This window comes from Bombina bombina, chromosome 2 (genome assembly GCF_027579735.1).
Source record: "Bombina bombina isolate aBomBom1 chromosome 2, aBomBom1.pri, whole genome shotgun sequence".
Taxonomy (NCBI): domain Eukaryota; kingdom Metazoa; phylum Chordata; class Amphibia; order Anura; family Bombinatoridae; genus Bombina; species Bombina bombina.
Genome location: NC_069500.1, coordinates 1097030452 through 1097051274, shown reverse-complemented (window position 1 = coordinate 1097051274; position 20823 = coordinate 1097030452). Strand labels below are relative to the sequence as shown.

At 37.7% G+C, this 20823-nt stretch overlaps 1 protein-coding gene and 1 long non-coding RNA gene across 3 annotated transcripts in view; one reads left to right on the top strand and one right to left on the bottom strand.

Moving 5' to 3' along the window:
* Positions 1-20823, bottom strand: part of FHIP1A (FHF complex subunit HOOK interacting protein 1A) — a 477992-nt gene that overhangs the window by 275470 nt on the left and 181699 nt on the right. For both annotated transcript variants that reach the window (XM_053703737.1, XM_053703738.1), the window contains exons 2-3: positions 19343-19566; positions 9132-9758 (exon numbers count right to left, since the gene is read on the bottom strand). In XM_053703737.1, the coding sequence (XP_053559712.1) occupies positions 9132-9758; positions 19343-19444 (729 nt within the window). In that variant the 5' untranslated portion in view covers positions 19445-19566. The remainder of the gene's footprint in view (positions 1-9131; positions 9759-19342; positions 19567-20823) is intronic.
* Positions 11837-20823, top strand: part of LOC128650069 (uncharacterized) — a 63728-nt gene continuing 54741 nt past the window's right edge. Inside the window, exons 1-2 of the long non-coding RNA XR_008400723.1 lie at positions 11837-11851; positions 12954-13014. This is a non-coding gene — a long non-coding RNA (uncharacterized LOC128650069). The remainder of the gene's footprint in view (positions 11852-12953; positions 13015-20823) is intronic.

Sequence of the window (20823 nt, the reverse complement as noted above, 5' to 3'; positions counted from 1 at the left end):
GGTTGGGGGAAAGTCTGACAGCTCGAGGAAGTGCGTTCCAGAGGGTTGGTGCCGCACGAGAGAAGTTCTGTAGTCTAGCATGAGAGGAGGTGATGGTAGAAGAGGCAAGGAGTAGATCGTTGTTGGATCTTAGGGGACGGGCTGGAGTATATTTGTTGATTTGTGAGGACAGGTATGGGGGGGCTGCATTGTTAAGGGCTTTGTAGGTCAGAGTGAGAATTTTGAATTGAATTCTGCTGTGAATGGGGAGGCAGTGAAGGGACTCACAGAGGGGTGCGGCGAATACAGAGTGTCAGGAGAGGTGGATTAGCCTAGCAGAGGCATTTAGGATGGATTGAAGGGGGGAGAGGCGGGAGAGAGGGAGGCCAGTTAGTAGGTTGTTACAGTAGTCAAGCCGGGAAATTACTAGGGAATGGATTAGCTGTTTAGTAGTTTCAGCACTCAGAAAAGGACAAATTTTGGAGATATTGTGTAGGTGGTTGCGACAGGATGAAGAGAGCGATTGAATGTGGGGTATGAAGGACAGATTGGAGTCGAGTGTAACTCCTAGGCAGCGGACTTGGGGTGATGGGGAGATAGTGGTGTCACCGACAGTGATAGTAAAGTTAGAAACTGGAGTAGAATTAGTTGGGGGGATTAGAAGAAGCTCAGTCTTGGGCATGTTGATTTTTAGGTGGTGAGAGGCCATCCAGGAAGAAATGCCAGATAAGCAGTCGCTGATGTGGGAAAGGACAGAAGTAGAGAGTGCAGGGGTGGATAGGTAGATCTGAGTATCATCAGCATAGAGATGATAGTTGAAGCCATAGCTACTGATACGTTTACCCAGTGAGGAAGTATAAATAGAGAAGAGTAGGGGGCCTAGACTAGAACAGATCAGTGGAACTGTTAGGGTAGAAATCTGCAGTTGGACTGATATATAGTCAAAAAGGGAAGGAAAGGAGAAAGGAAGGAGGGAAGAGAAAAGAAAAGTAAAGATACAGAAAGTCCAAGATCTGGAGATAAAAGGAGGACTAAGAATAAAATCTCCCAATCATATATATGGACTAAGAGAGCAGAAATTAGTCAAAGCTAACATTGTGGCAACTGACTACGGTCACAGCTTTTGCACCGCTTACTGTCATTAACCTTTATGTATGCTGGCAAGGAAAGTTTCTATTTACAGTATCTTGTGACATTTTCTAGGTGGTGATAAAACTCATCAGGGGTGATAGAACCCTTTAGTTATTGTTTTGATGGCTATTAATGGAATGTTATTGTTGCACTGTATAAACTAAAGTAAACTCAGTGTTAAAGGAAAAAGATACCGAGATTTCAGGGATTTGGTTAACACAGTTAGGGAATAGGGCACCAAGACCTATAATAATTACTCTCTAGGCCGAAACCACCACTTATACAGCGAAAGAAAGATAGAGAGTGCTGTTCTATTGGGACAAAGTATTGATCTTACTATTTTTGTTATAAACTGCAGGGGAATGTCTGTGTTGATGGCTATCAATAGAATTAAATTGTCGTACTGTACAAACTAAAGTAAATCCAGTATTAAAAGGAAAAGATACTGAGGGTTCAGGGATCTGGTTAGCATAGCTAGGGTACAGGGCACCAAGGTACACAATAAACAATCTTAAAGCTGAAATTATTACTCACACAGAGAAAGAAAGATAGAGAGTGCCGAGAGGGCTGGGGCAGAGTACTGTCCTTATCATTTCGGCTACAAGTTGCGGGGGAGCGTGAATAGTTTTCACAGTCACAGGGTGGGAGGAGACATAGCGAGACAGCTTGAACGGTCAGCTTATTTTTGTTTTTTTTTTTTTTTTTTTTTTTTTTTTTTTTTTTTTGTCACTTAATAAATTACACAGGCATCTGAAGCCTCACTTAGATTCCACAGTGGGACTGTAGGGCGAGAAGGGAGAAGGGGGAATAAGGGGATAACACACATTAGTAAAGTAGATTACACTGGCAACCAATGTTGCAATAACACTTTAGGCACCAATAGGTAAGATTAGTACAAAGTAGACCCCCCCCCGTCAGTCACCGGTCAGTAGTAGCCCCGGCACCCAGCAGGCTGAATTAGTGGAAACTGTGTCCAAATAAAAATCTAAATTTTCAGGGTTTAGGTTCTGTAGAACATTGGCTTAAAAATTATATTGTTATACAGAACGACTGTAAGGCATTGTAGCTTGGCCTGTTGGCATGAAAGTATGTAATAACCCCTGTTCTCCGATATAATTTATTTCTCGGTTAACTAGTGGTGTGGTAGCTAGCAAGTTGATGGTGAAGGGTCTTGAGTTCCCGAAACTGAGTGTAAATGAATTAAAATAGACCACACAAAATTACATCAGAAGGGAGGGCAGAGAAGGGGAGAATATATAAAAAAGTTAGAATATCTTTTCCCCACTCAGCAGTGAACATATTACAGCCATTTCCAGAGAGAGGTGCTATTAGTCTCGATGGATAAATACATGGCAAGCACTAAAAATAAGTCCCCGGCCATGCCCCCAAAGAAGGACAGGAAGCAGAGATTAGGACTAGAAGTAAGTAGCGAGGTTAACCCGGAAAGTCCTCTGGTAAATCAGGACACACAAATGACTATAAATCAATTAGCGGATCTTTTACTTCCACAGTTTGAACTGGTGAAAAAAGATATCGCAGGCTTATCGCAGGAGATCAGGCAGTTTTCAGTCAGAATGGCAGAAATAGAGTCCAGGGTTTCAGAAGCAGAAGATAAGCTTAACATTCAAGACATAAATATGAAGGAAAATACGGATAAAATTAAGGCACTTTTATTAAAGGTGGAAGATCTGGAGGATAGATCCCGCCGAAACAATGTTAGGGTAGTCGGTCTTCCAGAAAGTAGGGAGTTTCAGGACCTTTTAAAATTCGCGGCAGATACACTCCCCAGGTTATTAGGGATTCAGTCAGATAGAGACACATTCCAGGTAGAACGTGCACATAGGGTAGGAAGTATCAGGACCAATATAGATGGAAATACACGTCCCAGGATGGTTTTAATTAGATACCTGAACTTTCAGGATAAGATCAGCATAATGCAACATTTTAGGAAACTACAGACACTAACAATCGAAGGAAAGAATGTTCTGTTATTTCAGGACTTTTCGTTCGAGACTGCCTCCAGAAGGAAAGCCATGGCTCCATTCTGTTCGGGGTTGATCAGAGCCGGGCTTAAAGCAGCTCTGATCTACCCTGCCAAAATAACAGTTTTAACCATGGAAGGGAGAGTAGTGTTAAACTCAGTAAAAGAAGCACAGGATTTTTGCCAGGAGAATAACATAGAAGTCCAAACACGCATTAGCAGGCCATTAGGACATTAAAGGCAATGAGAATGTTCATAATTTTTAAATAAAGGCAATGAGAATGCTCATAAATTTTAAAATCTCAAGAGGGGAGCCATATATTGTGAGGGCATTGAAGACTAGAAGATTTCCTCAAAAGGGAAAGATAGTCTTCATAATGGTGGGTTACAGGAAGGGGGGGGAATGGGCGGTTTCTTGTGGGAGTCTCATTTTGCTCTTTTCTTCTTTCTCTTTTTCCTCCCCTTTTTTTTTTTTTTTTTTTTTTTTTTTTCTCTTCCTTCTTTCTTTTCCCGCTCTCCACTTCCTTATTTTTTTCCTATTTCTCTTTTCTTTTTTTTCCCCTTTCTTTCTTTCTATTCTTTTCTTATTTCACCTTTTTTCTCTTTTCTCCTTAGATTAAAATGTCAGACCCTTTAAAATTAGTGTCCTGGAATGTGGGGGGCATAACCTCCCCCATTAAGAGGAAAAATGTCTTGAGGTTATTAAAAAGTGAGAAGGCAGACATTATTTTTATGCAGGAATTACACCTAAAGGACCATGAAATAGCAAAACTGAAAGTTAATTGGGTGGCAGAAATTGTCGCCACTCCCTGTAACAGGCGTAAGAGAGGTGTGGCCATTATCATAAATAAAAAGGTTAACTATAAAATCCTTAGTCAAGAGTGTGATCAGCAGGGTAGATTCATAGTCCTCCAGATGCAGATAGAGGGCATCTGTTGGACCTTCTGCAATATTTATGCTCCTAACAAACTTGAGAAAAACTTTTGGCAAAAAATCCAGCAGAAACTTACTCCACACTTGGAACAGAACTTGATTATAGCCGGTGATATGAATCTCACGTTATACCCAGAGATGGATAGGTCCAGAGTTAGAGGCTCTCAGATAAATAATAGAGAAGCGAAATTTTTCAGGAATTATATCAAGACGCTAAAATTAAATGACATTTGGCGTCAACAACATCCGGATGCCCGGATATTTTCATGTGAATCTAAGGCTCATAAAAGTTTTTCCCGTATTGATCTGTTCCTAATAAGTCAGCAAGTAGCTAAGCGTCCAATTGAAACTCACATAGCAGACATATTGTTATCTGACCACGCTATTATAAGCTTGCGGGTCTGGCCAGACAAGCGGACTGGAAGTACTGGGAACTCGTTCCACTTTCCGGCCTATATGAGTCAAAATATACAGTTTACTAATTGGTTAAACAGAAAATGGTTAGAATATTGTGACCTGAACAAAGGTTACAATGATAAAACAGAAACCTTTTGGGAAGCAGGGAAAGCCGTCATGCGTGGAGAAATCAAGGGATACATGGTCAAGTTAACACGCAAATTGAAAGCTAGAGAGCTACAAGTGGCCAATCAGCTTAGGAACGCATATAATAGATATCTTCGCTCTCCAAATTCAGTTACATGGAGCGGATACATCTCTGCTAAAAATGTAAGGGAAGATTTTCTCAGGGAGAAATGGGCAGGGGAAGATCTCAAAGCAAGGGCTAAGTTTCAAGGATATCAGGGGGTTGCAGCCAAACATCTGGTTAAATTAACAAAGTTCAGACAAAAGAAAAATACCATAGCAACAATAAAAACTGGTAATAAGGTAATCACGCAAGCGACAGAGATCAGGGAGGCATTCTATAAATACTTTCATAACATATATACCAGCAGTGGAATTGATGAAAAAGCTAAGGCAAAATTTTGGGAAAAAATCAGACTACCTAATATATCTGCAGGGGATCTAGAACAAATTAACGCGGCTATAACAGAGCCAGAAATTGCCAGTGTAATATTAAAGTGCAAATCTGGAAAAGCAGCAGGCCCTGACGGTCTTCCGATCGAATACTATAAAACTTTATCAGCTACAATTGGCATCACATTAAAGAAGCTTTTTAATGATTATTTCCTATCACAGGCCTTAAAGTCTCCTTACTTCACTGACTCAATTGTCACTTTGATATACAAGAAAGGTAAAAAGCCAGAGGATCTAGCGGCATATCGCCCAATCTCCCTGTTAAACCAGGACTATAAAATCCTGATGTCAATTATTGCAGATAGATTAAAGAGAGTCATAGGCAAATTGATACACACAGACCAGACTGGCTTTATCCCGAACAGGAACTCGGTTCGAAACATGAGAAGAGTATTGACAGCGGTGGACCATTTTCACCATGTCGGCCAGCAGAGCCGAAGGGAAGGGCATAATAATAAGGAAAAAGATTTTGCCTTAATTACCATAGATGCTGAAAAAGCTTTCGATTCCATTGAATGGAATCACCTTATAACCTCCCTCGAAAACTTTGGTTTTTCGGGTCATTTGGTCGATATGGTGAGAATGGTCTATAGGAAACCCAGGTCACAGCTTTTAGTGAATGGGGATTTAACGCAATATATTACTTTACAAAAAGGAACCCGTCAGGGTTGCCCATTATCTCCGCTCCTATTTGACCTCGCCCTAGAGCCTTTGGCAGTATATCTACGTCAGACAATACAACCAGTCCAGATTGGTAGGGAGACCCTACTCATCTCACTATATGCCGACGACATATTACTTTTCTTACAAGACACGATAAATTCCATCCCAAATGTTTTGGATATTATCACAGAGTACAGCACATTCTCTGGTTATAAAATTAATCCCAAGAAATCAGAGCTACTATGGGTCAACAAAACAAGGCAAAGTCATAATTATATTTTTAAGGAGGTAAAGGCTATTAATTATCTAGGGATTAAGATCTCTAGAAATCCCAGGGACTGGTATCAATTAAACTTCAAGGAATTCTTTGATAAAATCCAAGCCAATCTAAATAAATGGAATCTACTTTTCCTGTCAATCTCGGCTAGATGTATGATCATTAAGACAATCATATTTCCTAAAATTCTATTTTTGTTGCAAAATTTACCTCTCCTTGTGACAAGGAAAGACATAGTTAAATATAATAAAGCTTGCTCTTTCTTTATTTGGGGAAAGAAAACACCAAGAATCTCTATAGATAAAATGAGTAATTCTAAAACATATGCGGGATTCGCTATTCCAAATATTAAATATTACAATTTAATAGCATTAGCTAAATTTGGAATAGACTGGCTCACTAACTCAGACTACGTAACATATTACAAGCTAGACGCGGAGCTGATTAGACCTTTCAGCCCCCTTGCTATGCTACATTGTCCATATAGGAAGCTGCCCCAGAATGTAGATAGCATGTTAACATTTGCTAATATCATTAAAGGATGGCAGTTATACTGCTCTTTGGTGGGACAGGAATTTCGCGTGTCCCCATACCTACCGATTATCGGGTGTGTGGATTTCCCAGCAGGCTTCAATCACAAAGTATTTTTTGATTGGAAGGAAAAAGGTTTAACCTATTTTTCACAACTAAAAGATGAAAGGGATGGTCAAACACGTACTTTCCAGAGCCTTATAGAACAATATCACCTTCCAACCAATAATTTCTATGCATATCTGCAGGCACGCCATTATATCGAAAGAGCAAATAGAGAAGTGGTAACTGATTGGGGACTGGCCCAAATAATGTCGGGCTTAAAATTATATCAAGCGGGGAAACGGTCAATTTCTTGGTGGTACCTAAAAATACTGACAAATAAGGGGCTGGAGCATATAGACCTGATTAAGGGAAAATTTAATAAATATTTTGAATGGCTACAAGGAGAGGATATATTAAAAAGTATTGAACTTACAGCCGAGGCGACCTCATGTATTAGCTGGAGAGAATCTCAATGCAAAATTATAAATAATTTTTATTTAACTCCAGCCAGAATGGCTAGATGGGGGGAGCCAAAGACAGGGAGCTGTTTTAAGTGCACCCACGTAGGAGCAGACCTCCTACACTGTATCTGGAGCTGCCCAAAAGTCAGGCAATACTGGGCCAAGGCCCAGTATTGGCTGAACCGCCATCTTCAGAGCAAAATTGAGCTGCAGGCAGAACATATTTTTTTTCTTAAGAAGTCGGCTACCACGGGGGACAGACAACTGGTTAATTTAGTAATACTGGTAGCCCGTAGTTTGCTCTTTAAAAAATGGAGACAACGAGAAACCCCCTGTATGGGGGAGGTCACTAACACCATCAAAGCGCAGATGCTCGTAGAAAGGCAGAATCTCAGGGTAGACTCAGAAAAGCAGTTCAAGAATTACTTTAAAAAATGGGGAAGTCTGATCAGCTCCTGGTCAGCAGAGCAGCAGGGCTACTTCCTAAAGCCTTTCCAGAATGCCACGCCATTTTTAAATCTAATTGTAGCTGGGGTACTGCCTAGGTCATGGTTATTAGAAAGGGCCAGTGCTACATAAGGGTAGCGCTTCTCTTTTTTTTTTTTTTTTTTTTTTTTTTTTTTTCTCTTCTTCTTTTTTCTTTTTTTTCACCGCCATGCTTTTCTCCCACCCCCCCCTTCCCCCCCTTCCCTCTTCGCTTCAATGTTTCGGTGCTATGAGCCCCCGGGACGTTTTCATGGTGGTGAGATACTTGGATTCCCATCAAAGCATAAATCTAATTGTATATAAACTAGCACTGTTTTCTTTTTTTTTCACAAAAGGGAGGTTCAGAATAAGTGGTTTTTTCTTTCTTTTTTTTTTTTTTTTTTTTTCATCTCTTGGGTAGATACTTAATCCCGGTGAGGGAGTTAAAAACCATGTTATGTATGATTTAAAAATTTGCTGTGAAATGAATGTATCTACAAAGATTTATCTTGACGAATTGATTATGTTGTTTTATATCTTGAAATTCAATAAAAAATAATTTAAAAAAAAAAAAAGAGTAGGGGGCCTAGAACAGAGCCTTGAGGTACCCCAACAGACAGAGGCAATGGAGAGGATGAGTCGCCAGCAAATGAGACAGAAAAGGACCTATTAGAGAGATAAGAGTGGATCCAGGAGAGGGCAATGTCACAGAGCCCAAGGGAGCTGAGAGTCCGTAGGAGGAGGGGATGGTCAACAGTGTCAAAGGCAGCAGACAGGTCAAGTAAGATAAGTAGATAGAATAGTGGCCATTGTTTTTAGCAGAAAGAAGATCATTAGTAACCTTGGTGAGGGCAGTCTCAGTTCCCCTCTGGAAAATTGATGTACTGTACATATTTTATATTTGTAATATAATATAATTCCAAGTGTCCAAAATCTTTTTAGCTTTGGCTTCAGACAGCAATTATTATTATTTACATTAGTGATAAAGCATTAAAGGAACAGTATACACCATTTATCATATAACTGCATGTAATAGACACTACTATAAAGAACAATATACACAGATACTGATCTAAAAATCCAGTATAAAAATTTTAAAAAACTTATAAGCTCCCAATTTAGCACTGCTGAAAAGGTTGAAAATGAAGAGACCCTTTACACAAACAGAAGCAAGCTGGAGTAGATATACATCACTATACTTCTAAAACTTTGGGCTTGGTAAGGAGTCTGAAAATCAGCACAATGTTATTTAAAACTAAGCAAAACTACATTTTTACAAATAAACATTTATGAGCTATATAAATGGATCATCTACAAAACATTTATGCAAAGAAAAATGTAGTGTACAATGTTACTTTAAAGAAGTTGAGGAACTGTAGATAGAAAAAAAAGATAAGAGCAATGAGAGAAAGATACATAAAAGATTGGAGAGAAAGTGAGATGAGGGAGCAGAGATGGGTGTAAGAAAAAGAGATAGTGTATTTGTGTGTGAGGGAGAAAGAAATAAAAGATTAAAGAAGATGGATAGTGATAGTAAACAAACAAAATATATAAATAAAAATATGGGCCATAAGAAAATGAGGAAGAAAGTTGCAATTACGTTTGTGGTAGATCATCAACAGAAACTCACCGGACAGAAATAAGTGCTTTCCACAATGTGTTTAGCAACAACATTATTCTCAGCAGATAATGACATGATGAAGAGCAAGGCATCCCGTGCTTGCTGCCCCACTGTGCCCTCTCTGTGTATAAAGGGTATCAGGAGGGAGAATATAAGGAAGTTGGCAGCTCCTTGATCTTCACTAGTGTGAAAGAATAATTCCAAAATTGATGAATCTTTGGCAAGAATTGAACACAGTTGGTTGAGGAGGACTACAAGCTCTGTCTCCACACTTGTTGCGGATGTTCCCGAGCAAGTGCTCAGCAGCATCATCAGAGGTCTCAAAATAGGCTTGTGATGCAGTAAAGGCTGATGGGACTGAGTGACCAACAGTTCATACATCTTGAGCTGTTCAAATTTTGTCTCATCAGAAAACTCTCTCCTGAGACTCCATAGGAATAGCTTCTCCATGATATTTTCGGAAACCACAAACTCCAAGATTGGTCCCATTGCAGCATCTTTTACCTGTTCTTCAATCAATAGAAACAGCATGTGTTCAACATAGTTTTGTACTGCACTGACTTCATCTGGAGAAATAGCTCCATATTTTGCTTGGGAATTCTTGAAAGGGTCGTGCTTCTCCAGAATTCGTTGAACCTTAAAAAGAAAGGACATATATAAAAAAATCTTCTCTTCATGTATGTCTAGCTATGCATGTATATAGTAAAACAAAATAAATAGCAAAGTATAATTGCAACACATTGCCACTAATGAAGACACACTGGTAATGGGAACATTTTTTAGGAGAATTGGCCTTGCTCCTCAAGAGTGATTTAGAACCAAAGTTCTAAAATAATGTAACAAATTTGAGAGCTCAGATACAAATACTATTGAATTATAATACCTCTTTGAGGTGTAGAAATACTATGTTTTAAATAGGCTTATCCTTGTTAGTGGGTTCTGACAGAAAACAAGTATTTTTTATGATGGTCACCTATAATTAAGCATCCTTTAAAAAATCATGACAGATAAAAAGCAAACATCAAACTACTTAAAGGGATTGGAAAGTCAAAATTAAACTTACATGATTCCGAAAGAGAATGTGATTAAATTCACTTCTATGTTAAATTTGCTTTGTTCTCTTGGTATCCCTTTTTGAAAAATAATACACACATATCCTACTCTAGTGGGAGCTAGCTGCTGATTGGTGCTTGCACACATTTGTCTCTTGTGATTGGCTAACTTGATGTGTTCTGTTCCTTCAGCAAAGGATAACAAGAGAATGAAGCAAATGTAATAGAAGTAAATTGGAAAGTTGTTTAAAATTGTATGTTCTATCCAAATCATGAAATACATTTTGGGGTTTCCTATCCCTTTAAGTATCAATATAGTTTTAATAAAATATGTTCTAGGAATAGAACATTGGGCTGCAAGACATTTGCTGTAGAATATTGTAAAGGTCTCCATATAATTTGGTCACTGCATCCAACACATAAAATGGGACAATAGTTACAAATACACTCAGTAAACTTCCATAGATAACTAACAAGAAGGTTTTCTGATTTTAAAAAATAAATAAAATACGACAAAAAATTAGTTTGTTTTGTAATTAAAATAAAATAAAGGATACAAACCGCTTTCTTGAACAAGTCAAATAACATCAGACACTAAATGGTCATAAAGAAACAGATGAAGATGAAAGATTTAGCATGAAAAGAAGAAGAAAAAAATGTATTTGGTAAAGAAATTTTATGATAAACCAAGAAAGAGCTGATACCAATAGTTCTGTAGCATTTGACCACCATCCTGTAGAAAACGTATCAAATAATTTAGCTATAAATATTAATGGTGTGTTGAAAATCATTTGATACATTTTTCTAAAGTATTGTGATTAACCCCTTAATTTAATATGAATAAAACAAAATATAAGCACTATGACTTCTCCCCCAATCAACTGACAACTTAACACACAGATATCTACATAGCATGAAATCCTACAGCACATTATTTGTCTCAGCAGTCAGCTGATCCTCAATACGACAGGAAGCTGGGTATGTTGTAGCAGGTGTGTGATCTGATGGTTTTATGTTAAATATCTTACAGTGTGTGATTGCTGTACAGCTTGTTTCCTTTATGTGCCATGTGCCAAACCATTAATGCAGACAGCTTTTTAAAATGAAAAAGAAAACCTTGTGATAAAAGAAATATTTCAGGTGGATATGTACAGAAGTTTATTTTCTTTTGATGGTCCATTTATTATTAAGCAACATAAAAATGGCATAAAAAACAATGAATAATAAAAAAGTATAAACAGAATTATGTAGGGGGCTGCATAAGTAATGCACTGTTTTATGCTCATTAATGGCATAAAATGCAAACAAAGTGAAAAAAGCAATGTCTGATTGTGTGATTAGATGATATATGATGTAAAAAAAGTTTTATCTTATAGGAAATATGAAAAAGAAATTCTAAATGGTACAGAACCATCACTATCTTTTTTTTATCTGCTTCTAGTGTGATCTTTTTCTTTGTAATGTTTTCTGAACGTGTTATTATTTTATAAAGATATAACTGGAACAATGCATCTACTGAAGCGGAGCCTATTTTCCAACTCATTATATGATATGCTGCTTATTTTAGAACAATGTTTAACAATGCTCACATCTGCTGGTTTCCTTTTGTTTGATTTCCTGTTCTACTGCAGCAGTGTTTATTATTGCTTTACCTGATACCATCGTGGCTCCTGCCAGGTAATGTCTTTATATCTATTGGGCTTAGCTTTTTAAAATATGTTCAAATCAAAGGGACTTTGAGATTGTATGATTTTCGAATATACATATAAATGCAGAGTGCAGTCATTACTTATTATTCATGACTCTGTGTTTGTCTATAATAAATGTGCTTGTCCCACCCTCCCTTGTGAAGCTGCACATTTTCTAAACCAGCTACATACTAGACTTACAAATGCCTCACTCACAGGTTAAACCATCCTCCAGGCACTGTAAACACTGTCTAATACTTTTGTGGTTTCCTAGACCGGACTCGGCCAGCTAAAAATATTCTGCCAATATTCTCAGACTTCTTTACCATTAAACCATGCAGTGCACACACCTATGCAACATTTACAGAATTCATCCTTTACTTCCACAAAATTACTAATTAGTTCCCTCATTTTGTCACATATTGACTACTACTCCTAAATAGCCTTCCCAAACACTGCCTCTCCCCCATCCAATCTATCATGAATGCTTCAGCTAAGCTCCTCCGCTCTGCTAGTCCCTAGACTTGCTCCCCATACAGCCTAGAATACAATTTAATTTGCTACTGCAATCCCTACGTCTCTGCACCTTCAGCCTGTAGACTGTAAGCTCTGCAGAGCAAGGCCCTTCTCGTCTTGTACTAGTTTTGTTTAGTTTGTTATGTATTTGTATATTACTATAAAATCTATGTCATTGTATACCCCTACTTTTGTAGCCATCGCTATGGAATTTTGCAGAACTATACAAGTAAATGATAATAATAATAACAATAATACAAATGTATAAGCTTTAACTTGTTTCCAATAAAAATTAATATTGTTTACTATTAAAAGGAATAAAAGCACAAATATCTTTGCCAAAACAAAGTAGTGTACAATTGTAACAGGTTCCACAGCTAAACACATTGCAGTTGTTTACTACTTTATTTATAATAATACAAATATATAGTATTTATAGCAGTGTTAGTGTGGTTCTCTGGAGGAGAGCTCAGCTGTGGGGCTGCTAATACTGTTAGAGTATTTACAGCATCAGGAGGTGCATTTGAAAGCCGAATTGCACTAAGCAGCACCTTCTCTGTGTTTATATTTTTTAGAAAGCACAAGAACCTACTGTGATCCTGTACTGAATAAGAAGAGCTGCTGTGATATCCCTAAGTAATTTCTGTTGGGACATTGTTTATTATATTAGAGTGTGTTTTTGACATACAAATACTTTTTAAGGGTTGTATTTGTCAGTACCAGTATGCACCCTGTGACTTAATACATACTACACAGTGATTGCTCAGAGCAGTGGAAACAAATCACAATTAAGGGAGATAAAATTAATATACTCAGGGTTTTCTAGTAATTTTGCAAGTTATGTATTAAGTGACAGTTAAGTAAATTAGGGACAGTTAAAGAGACAGGAAACCCCACATTTTTCATTCATGATTTGGATAGAACATACAATTTTAAACAACTTTCCAATTTAGCTAGTCAATCACAAGAGACAAATGTGGGCAGGCACCAATTTACAGCTAGCTCCCATTAGTGTAGGATATGTGCATATTCTTTTTCAACAAGGGATACCAAGAAAACTAACGCCTAGATTTAGAGTTCTGCGTTAGCTGTCCAAACCAGCGTTAGGGGGTCCTAACGCTGGTTTTGGACGCCCGCTGGTATTTAGAGTCAGTCAGGAAAGGGTCTAACGCTCACTTTCCAGCCGCGACTTTTCCATACCGCAGATCCCCTTACGTCAATTGCGTATCCTATCTTTTCAATGGGATCTTTCTAACGCCGGTATTTAGAGTCTTGGCTGAAGTGAGCGTTAGAACTCTAACGACAAGACTCCAGCCGCAGAAAAAAGCCAGGAGTTAAGAGCTCTCTGGGCTAACGCCGGTTCATAAAGCTCTTAACTACTGTGCTCTAAAGTACACTAACACCCATAAACTACCTATGCACCCCTAAACCGAGGCCCCCCCCACATCGCAGCCACTCTAATAAAAAAATGTAACCCCTAATCTGCCGACCGCACACCGCCGCAACCTACATTATCCCTATGTACCCCTAATCTGCTGCCTCTAACATCGCCGACCCTATATTATATTTATTACCCTCTAATCTTCCCCCCCTGAACGTCGCCGCTACCTACCTACACTTATTAACCCCTAATCTGCCGACCGGACCTCGCCGCCACTATAATAAATGTATTAACCCCTAAACCGCCTCACTCCTGCCTCAAAAACCCTATAATAAATAATATTAACCCATAATCTGCCCTCCCTAACATCGCTGACAACTAACTTCAAGTATTAACCCCTAATCTGCCAACCGGACCTCGCCGCTACTATAATAAATGTATTAACCTCTAAAGCTAAGTCTAACCCTAACCCTAACAACCCCCTAAGTTAAATATAATTTAAATCTAACTAAATAAAATAAATCTTATTAAATAAATTATTCCTATTTAAAGCTAAATACTTACCTGTAAAATAAACCCTAATATAGCTACAATATAAATAATAATTACATTGTAGCTATTTTAGGATTTATATTTATTTTGCAGGCATCTTTGTATTTATTTTAACTAGGTACAATAGTTATCAAATAGTTAATAACTATTTAATAGCTACCTAGTTAAAATAATTACAAAAATTACCTGTAAAATAAATCCTAACCTAAGTTACAATTAAACCTAACACTACACTAGCAATAAATTAATTAAATAAACCACCTACAATTACCTACAATTATCTACAATTAAATCAACTAAACTAAATTACAAAAAAACAACAACACTAAATTACAAAAAACCCCCCACTAAATTACAAAAAATAAAAAAAGATTACAAGAATGTTAAACTAATTACACCTACTCTAAGCCCCCTAAAAAATAACAAAGCACCCAAAATAAAAAAATGCCCTACCCTAATCTAAAATAAAAAGTTTACAGCTCTTTTACCTTACCAGCCCTTAAAAGGGCCTTTTGCAGGGCATGCCCCAAAGAATTCAGCTCTTTTGCCTGTAAAAAAACATACAATACCCCCCCAACATTACAACCCACCACCCACATACCCCTAATCTAACCCAAACCCCCCTTAAAAAACCTAACACTAAGCCCCTGAAGATCTCCCTACCTTATCTTCACCACGCCAGGTATCACCGATCCGTCCAGAAGAGGCTCCGAAGTCTTCATCCTATCTGGCAAGAAAAGGTCCAGAAGAGGCTCCGAGGTCTTCATCCTATCCAGCAAGAAGAGGAGATCCGGACCGGCAAACATCTTCATCCAAGCGGCATCTTCTATCTTTATCCATCCGACGAGGAGCGGCTCCATCTTCAAGACCTCCGGCGCAGAACATCCTCTTCTCCCGACGACTAGACGACGAATGAAGGTTCCTTTAAGGGACGTCATCCAAGATGGCGTCCCTCGAATTCCGATTGGCTGATAGGATCCTATCAGCCAATTGGAATTAAGGTAGGAAAAATCTGATTGGCTGATTGAATCAGCCAATCAGATTCAAGTTCAATCCGATTGGCTTATCCAATCAGCCAATCAGATTGAGCTTGCATTCTATTGGCTGTTCCGATCAGCCAATAGAATGCAAGCTCAATTTGATTGGCTGATTGGATCAGCCAATCGGATTGAACTTGAATCTGATTGGCTGATTCAATCAGCCAATCAGATTTTTCCTAACTTAATTCCTATTGGCTGATAGAATCCTATCAGCCAATCGGAATTTGAGGGACGCCATCTTGGATGACGTCCCTTAAAGGAACCTTCACTCGTCGTCTAGTCGTCGGGAGAAGAGGATGTTCCGCGCCGGAGGTCTTGAAGATGGAGCCGCTCCTCGTCGGATGGATGAAGATAGAAGATGCTGCTTGGATGAAGATGTTTGCCGGTCCGGATCTCCTCTTCTTGCCGGATAGGATGAAGACTTCGGAGCCTCTTCTGGACCTCTTCTTGCCGGATAGGATGAAGACTTCGGAGCCTCTTCTGGACGGATCGGTGATACCCGGCGTGGTGAAGATAAGGTAGGGAGATCTTCAGGGGCTTAGTGTTAGTTTTTTTAAGGGGGGTTTGGGTTAGATTAGGGGTATGTGGGTGGTGGGTTGTAATTTTGGGGGGAGTATTGTATGTTTTTTTACAGGCAAAAGAGCTGAATTCTTTGGGGCATGCCCCGCAAAAGGCCCTTTTAAGGGCTGGTAAGGTAAAAGAGCTGTAAACTTTTTATTTTAGATTAGGGTAGGGCATTTTTTTAGTTTGGGGGGCTTTGTTATTTTTTTAGGGGGCTTAGAGTAGGTGTAATTAGTTTAACATTCTTGTAATCTTTTTTTATTTTTTGTAATTTAGTGTTTGTTTGTTTTTGTAATTTAGTGTTTGTTTGTTTTTTGTAATTTAATTTAGTTGATTTAATTGTAGATAATTGTTGGTAATTGTAGGTAGTTTATTTAATTAATTTATTGATAGTGTAGTGTTAGGTTTATTTGTAACTTAGGTTAGGATTTATTTTACAGGTAATTTTGTAATTATTTTAACTAGGTAGCTATTAAATAGTTATTAACTACTGTATTTAATAGCTATTGTACCTAGTTAAAATAAATACAAAGATGCCTGTAAAATAAATATAAATCCTAAAATAGCTACAATGTAATTATTATTTATATTGTAGCTATATTAGGGTTTATTTTACAGGTAAGTATTTAGCTTTAAATAGGAATAATTTATTTAATAAGATTTATTTTATTTCGTTAGATTTAAAATTATATTTAAGTTAAGGGGGTGTTAGACTTAGCTTTAGGGGTTAATACATTTATTATAGTAGCGGTGAGGTCCGGTCGGCAGATTAGGGGTTAATAAGTGTAGGTAGGTAGCGGCGATGTTGGGGGGGCAGATTAGGGGTTAATAAATATAATATAGGTGTCGGCGATGTTAGAGGCAGCAGATTAGGGGTACATATGGATAATGTAGGTTGCGGCGGTGTCCGGAGCAGCAGATTAGGGGTTAAAAGTGTAATGCAGGGGTCAGCGATAGCGGGGGCGGCAGATTAGAGGTTAATAAGTGTAAGATTGGGGGTGTTTAGACTCTGGGTTCATGTTAGGGTGTTAGGTGCAGACTTAGGAAGTGTTTCCCCATAGGAAACAATGGGGCTGCGTTAGGAGCTGAACGCTGCTTTTTTGCAGGTGTTAGTTTTTTTTTCAGCTCAAACTGCCCCATTGTTTCCTATGGGGGAATCGTGCACGAGCACGTTTTTGAAGCTGGCCGCGTCCGTAAGCAATGCTGGTATTGAGAGTTGAAGTGGCGGTAAATTATGCTCTACGCTCCCTTTTTGCAGCCTAACACAGCCCTTCAGAGAACTCTAAATACCAGTGTTGTTTAAAAGGTGTGGGGGGGAAAAACGACGCGTAGCTAACGCACCCCTTCTAATGCAAAACTCTAAATCTAGGTGTAAGTGTCTTAAAATTACATGCTCTGTCGGAATCAAGCTAGTTACATTTTGACTTTCCTATCCCTTTAAGTAAATTAGGCAGCCACGAGTTTGTTGGGCAGGATCCGGAGGGCATGTCTAGTCAGTCAGTGGGTGTGTCTGGTGGTTTGTGGGTGTGTCCAGGCAGGCTATGTGCAGGGCTAAGGGAAATTCTGAAAATTGGTATGTATGTCTGTCTTAGAGGGAGGGTGGGACAGAGATAAGGATAATAGACTGTCATCTTCAAATAGGGAGAGTTGGGAGGTCTGCCAGTTGAATATTAATATGACTATCAATCAATCCATTAAATAAGGGTCTTATGATATATTTAAGGGAACAATCACTGTGTAGAATACTGGAGTCTGTGGTATGCGCTACAACCTTTTGTGGGAATTAAAAAACAAATCACAGCTTTCTGGGGTAAATGATAAATAATAAATGTAGATGGCAAAGCATTTTTACCACATATCATTAAACATTCAATACAAATATTATGGACCTTAGAATGTCATATTCATAAATAAATTACTATGCTCCAAACACAAAATATAAATTCTAAGCTAAATAAAAATTCTATTTTATTGAGTATTTTACGGTAACGCCCTTCCAGAAATGTTGAGACCACCCAATGTGAGATACAGAGATTTCAAGAGAAACCTCTGATAACTGATGTATCACAAAGCTACAGCTCACAATCCAAGGAAGCTCTAATGAATCTAGAGACGTTCACCAATTCCTTATTTTTAAAATAAAAGTATATAGTCATACAATTATATTTACTTTAAATATAAATTATTTTCTGTATACAATATATATTCTTTTTTTTTATTGGTCTCTTAAAGTGAAAGAATCATTGCAGGCGAGTAAGGGTTTGGGTGACCTCAAATATGTATAGAATACAATTAGCAACAGACTTGTAAACTTCCTGGACTTGACCCTGAGACTCTAGATATTAGCACAGATAACTATTAAGGGTTAGTCACAAAGTGTATCCAATTTTGTGATTCAGAATAGTTTCATGTAGGAATCTGAAAGCTGCACACCTGATATTTATCCACTGCCATAATATTTGCTGGCTAGAGAACTAATAAACACAAAATCCTGTCAAATATTGACCCTCAATTTTACTTTCTCTGTATACCTAACAACTATTATAAGGAAAATCCAAAACTTTCTACTATCTCAGTGTAAGCTTAAAGGGACAGTAAAGTCCAAATAAAACTTTCATGATTCAGATAGGGCATGCAATTTTAAACAACTTTCTAATTTACTTTTATCATCAAATTTGCTTTGTTCCCTTGTTATTCTTGTGCTGAAGCTAAACCTAGGTAGGCTCATATGCTAATTTATAAGCCCTTGAAGGCCGCCTCTTATCTGAATGCATTTGACAGTTTTTGACAGAAGGCTTTAGTTCATGTGTTTCATATAGATAACACTGTGCTCAAGCACATGAAGTTATTTAAGAGTCAGCACTAATTGCCTAAAATGCAAGTCTGTCAAAAGATATGAGATAAGGAGGCAGTCTGCAGAAGCTTAGATACAAGGTAATTACAGAGGTGAAAAGTATATTAATATAGCAGTGTTGGTTATACAAACCTGGAGAATGGTAAATAGGATTATCTATCTTCTTAATCAATAACATTTTTGGGTTTTACTATTCCTTTAATTAAAAATTTCCCAGGCATGCAGACCACCATACTGACATGGTATGATGGTCTAATTGTTTTAGGACTAATGCTCATTATCATTTTAATAGTAATAATTACAGTACGGAGGCTTCCTGTTTCATGCATGTAATAGCCAATATGAAGTTTAGTAGAGCAGCCTCTAGCATTTAACCAGTTGCTATAAGTAGAGTTGCATTAAAAGGCACACTGGCAGCAATGTGTTGTTTTTTTTTCCCTTTTACTTGCAGGGTCAACTAATTCTGGAAGTTCCCAGATATGTTATCAATATTTACCATTTATCAGAATCATTTATTCTGGTTACAGTCATTATTATGTCAATTTTTTTGCTACGATTATCTGATAATAATTTTACCTGAGTCCAGTGATTTTTGAACACTATTGTACATGTCTCCGGATCCACTCCCTGCAAGGTTATACTTGGTCTCTTTTTGCTGACGCTGAAGATTTGTGACATGGTCGTTGTCTCACGTAGGAGGTCTTAGTCATTTCAAACTTGTGTTCAAGGGGGTTATTGTAACTCTTCAGGTCATTGTCTTCTGTACAGAAATGTTTCCAAGCACTATATCATGTGCAAACCTGTATTTTTAAACAGAGACACCAAATATTAACATGCATATCTGTAAACTGTGCAAAAGGCTAGTTAGTGTTAAATATTGATTTCTGCTTTATCGTAAGCCTTGCAGCATTACTATACAAACATTAAGTTACTAAGCAACCTCATATCATCACATACAACACTGAAAGATCATGCAAAACATTTTTATAAAACAAATAGCTGCATTTACATACGTTTACGATGATATGGCTTTAATCAGCTTTGGGCAGCAATAAATTAATATATATGTATATGAATATAGTATATAGTAAAACAAACCTTCTTGCAAAAATTAAAAGGACCAGTAAATATGGTAGATTTGTATAAGCAACAAAGGCATTATAAAAAGACAATGCAATAGCACTTAGGGGTAGATTTAATAGGGGTAGATTTAATAAGCAAGAAATGCTTGTGCAATGTTAAATACCAACAATGTCGGGCATATGATAAATTGACCCCCAAGTCTGAATTTCAAATGAGTAGATGTTTTTACGACAAATTTTAAAGTTATGTCTATTTCCACTCCTCCTGTATCATGTGACAGCCATCAGCCAATCACAAATGCATACACGTATATTCTGTGAATTCTTGCACATGCTCAGTAGGGACTGGGGACTCAAAAAGTGTAAATATAAAATGACTCTGCACATTTTGTTAATGTAAGTAAATTGGAAAGTTGTTAAAAATTGCTGCTCTATCTGAATCATGAAAGTTTAATTATCTGAATCATGAAAGTTTAATTTTGACTTGAGTGTCCCTTTAAGCTTTCACAATTCAGAAAAAAACTTTCCAATTTACCACTATTATCAAATTTACCTCTTTCTTAGTATCCTTAGTTGAAACATGGTCTTTTTCCACAAGAGCATACTAAGGTAGGTTTAGGAGCGTGCACTATATGGCTGCAATGTTTGCAACAATAGTTGAATAGTGGAACTCTCTACCTCACTTCACAAGACTCTCCCCTAGTTTTAAAACTTTCAAGTGCTCCTTAAAGACTCAGGGATGCCTATTATATACACTAACATATTCTTATCTTAGTTCCTCTACTCCTTTAGTTATCCCCTTGAACCCCCTTAGCATGTAAGCCTACGAACCTTCATGAGACCTTATTTACAATAGTAAAACTCTTGGCAGGGCCCTCTATTCCTTTGTCTCCCATAATACCTTGCATACTAGACCCATGTTTTCAGTGCACCGGAATCTGTTGGCGCTCTACAACTAACTAATAATAATAATAA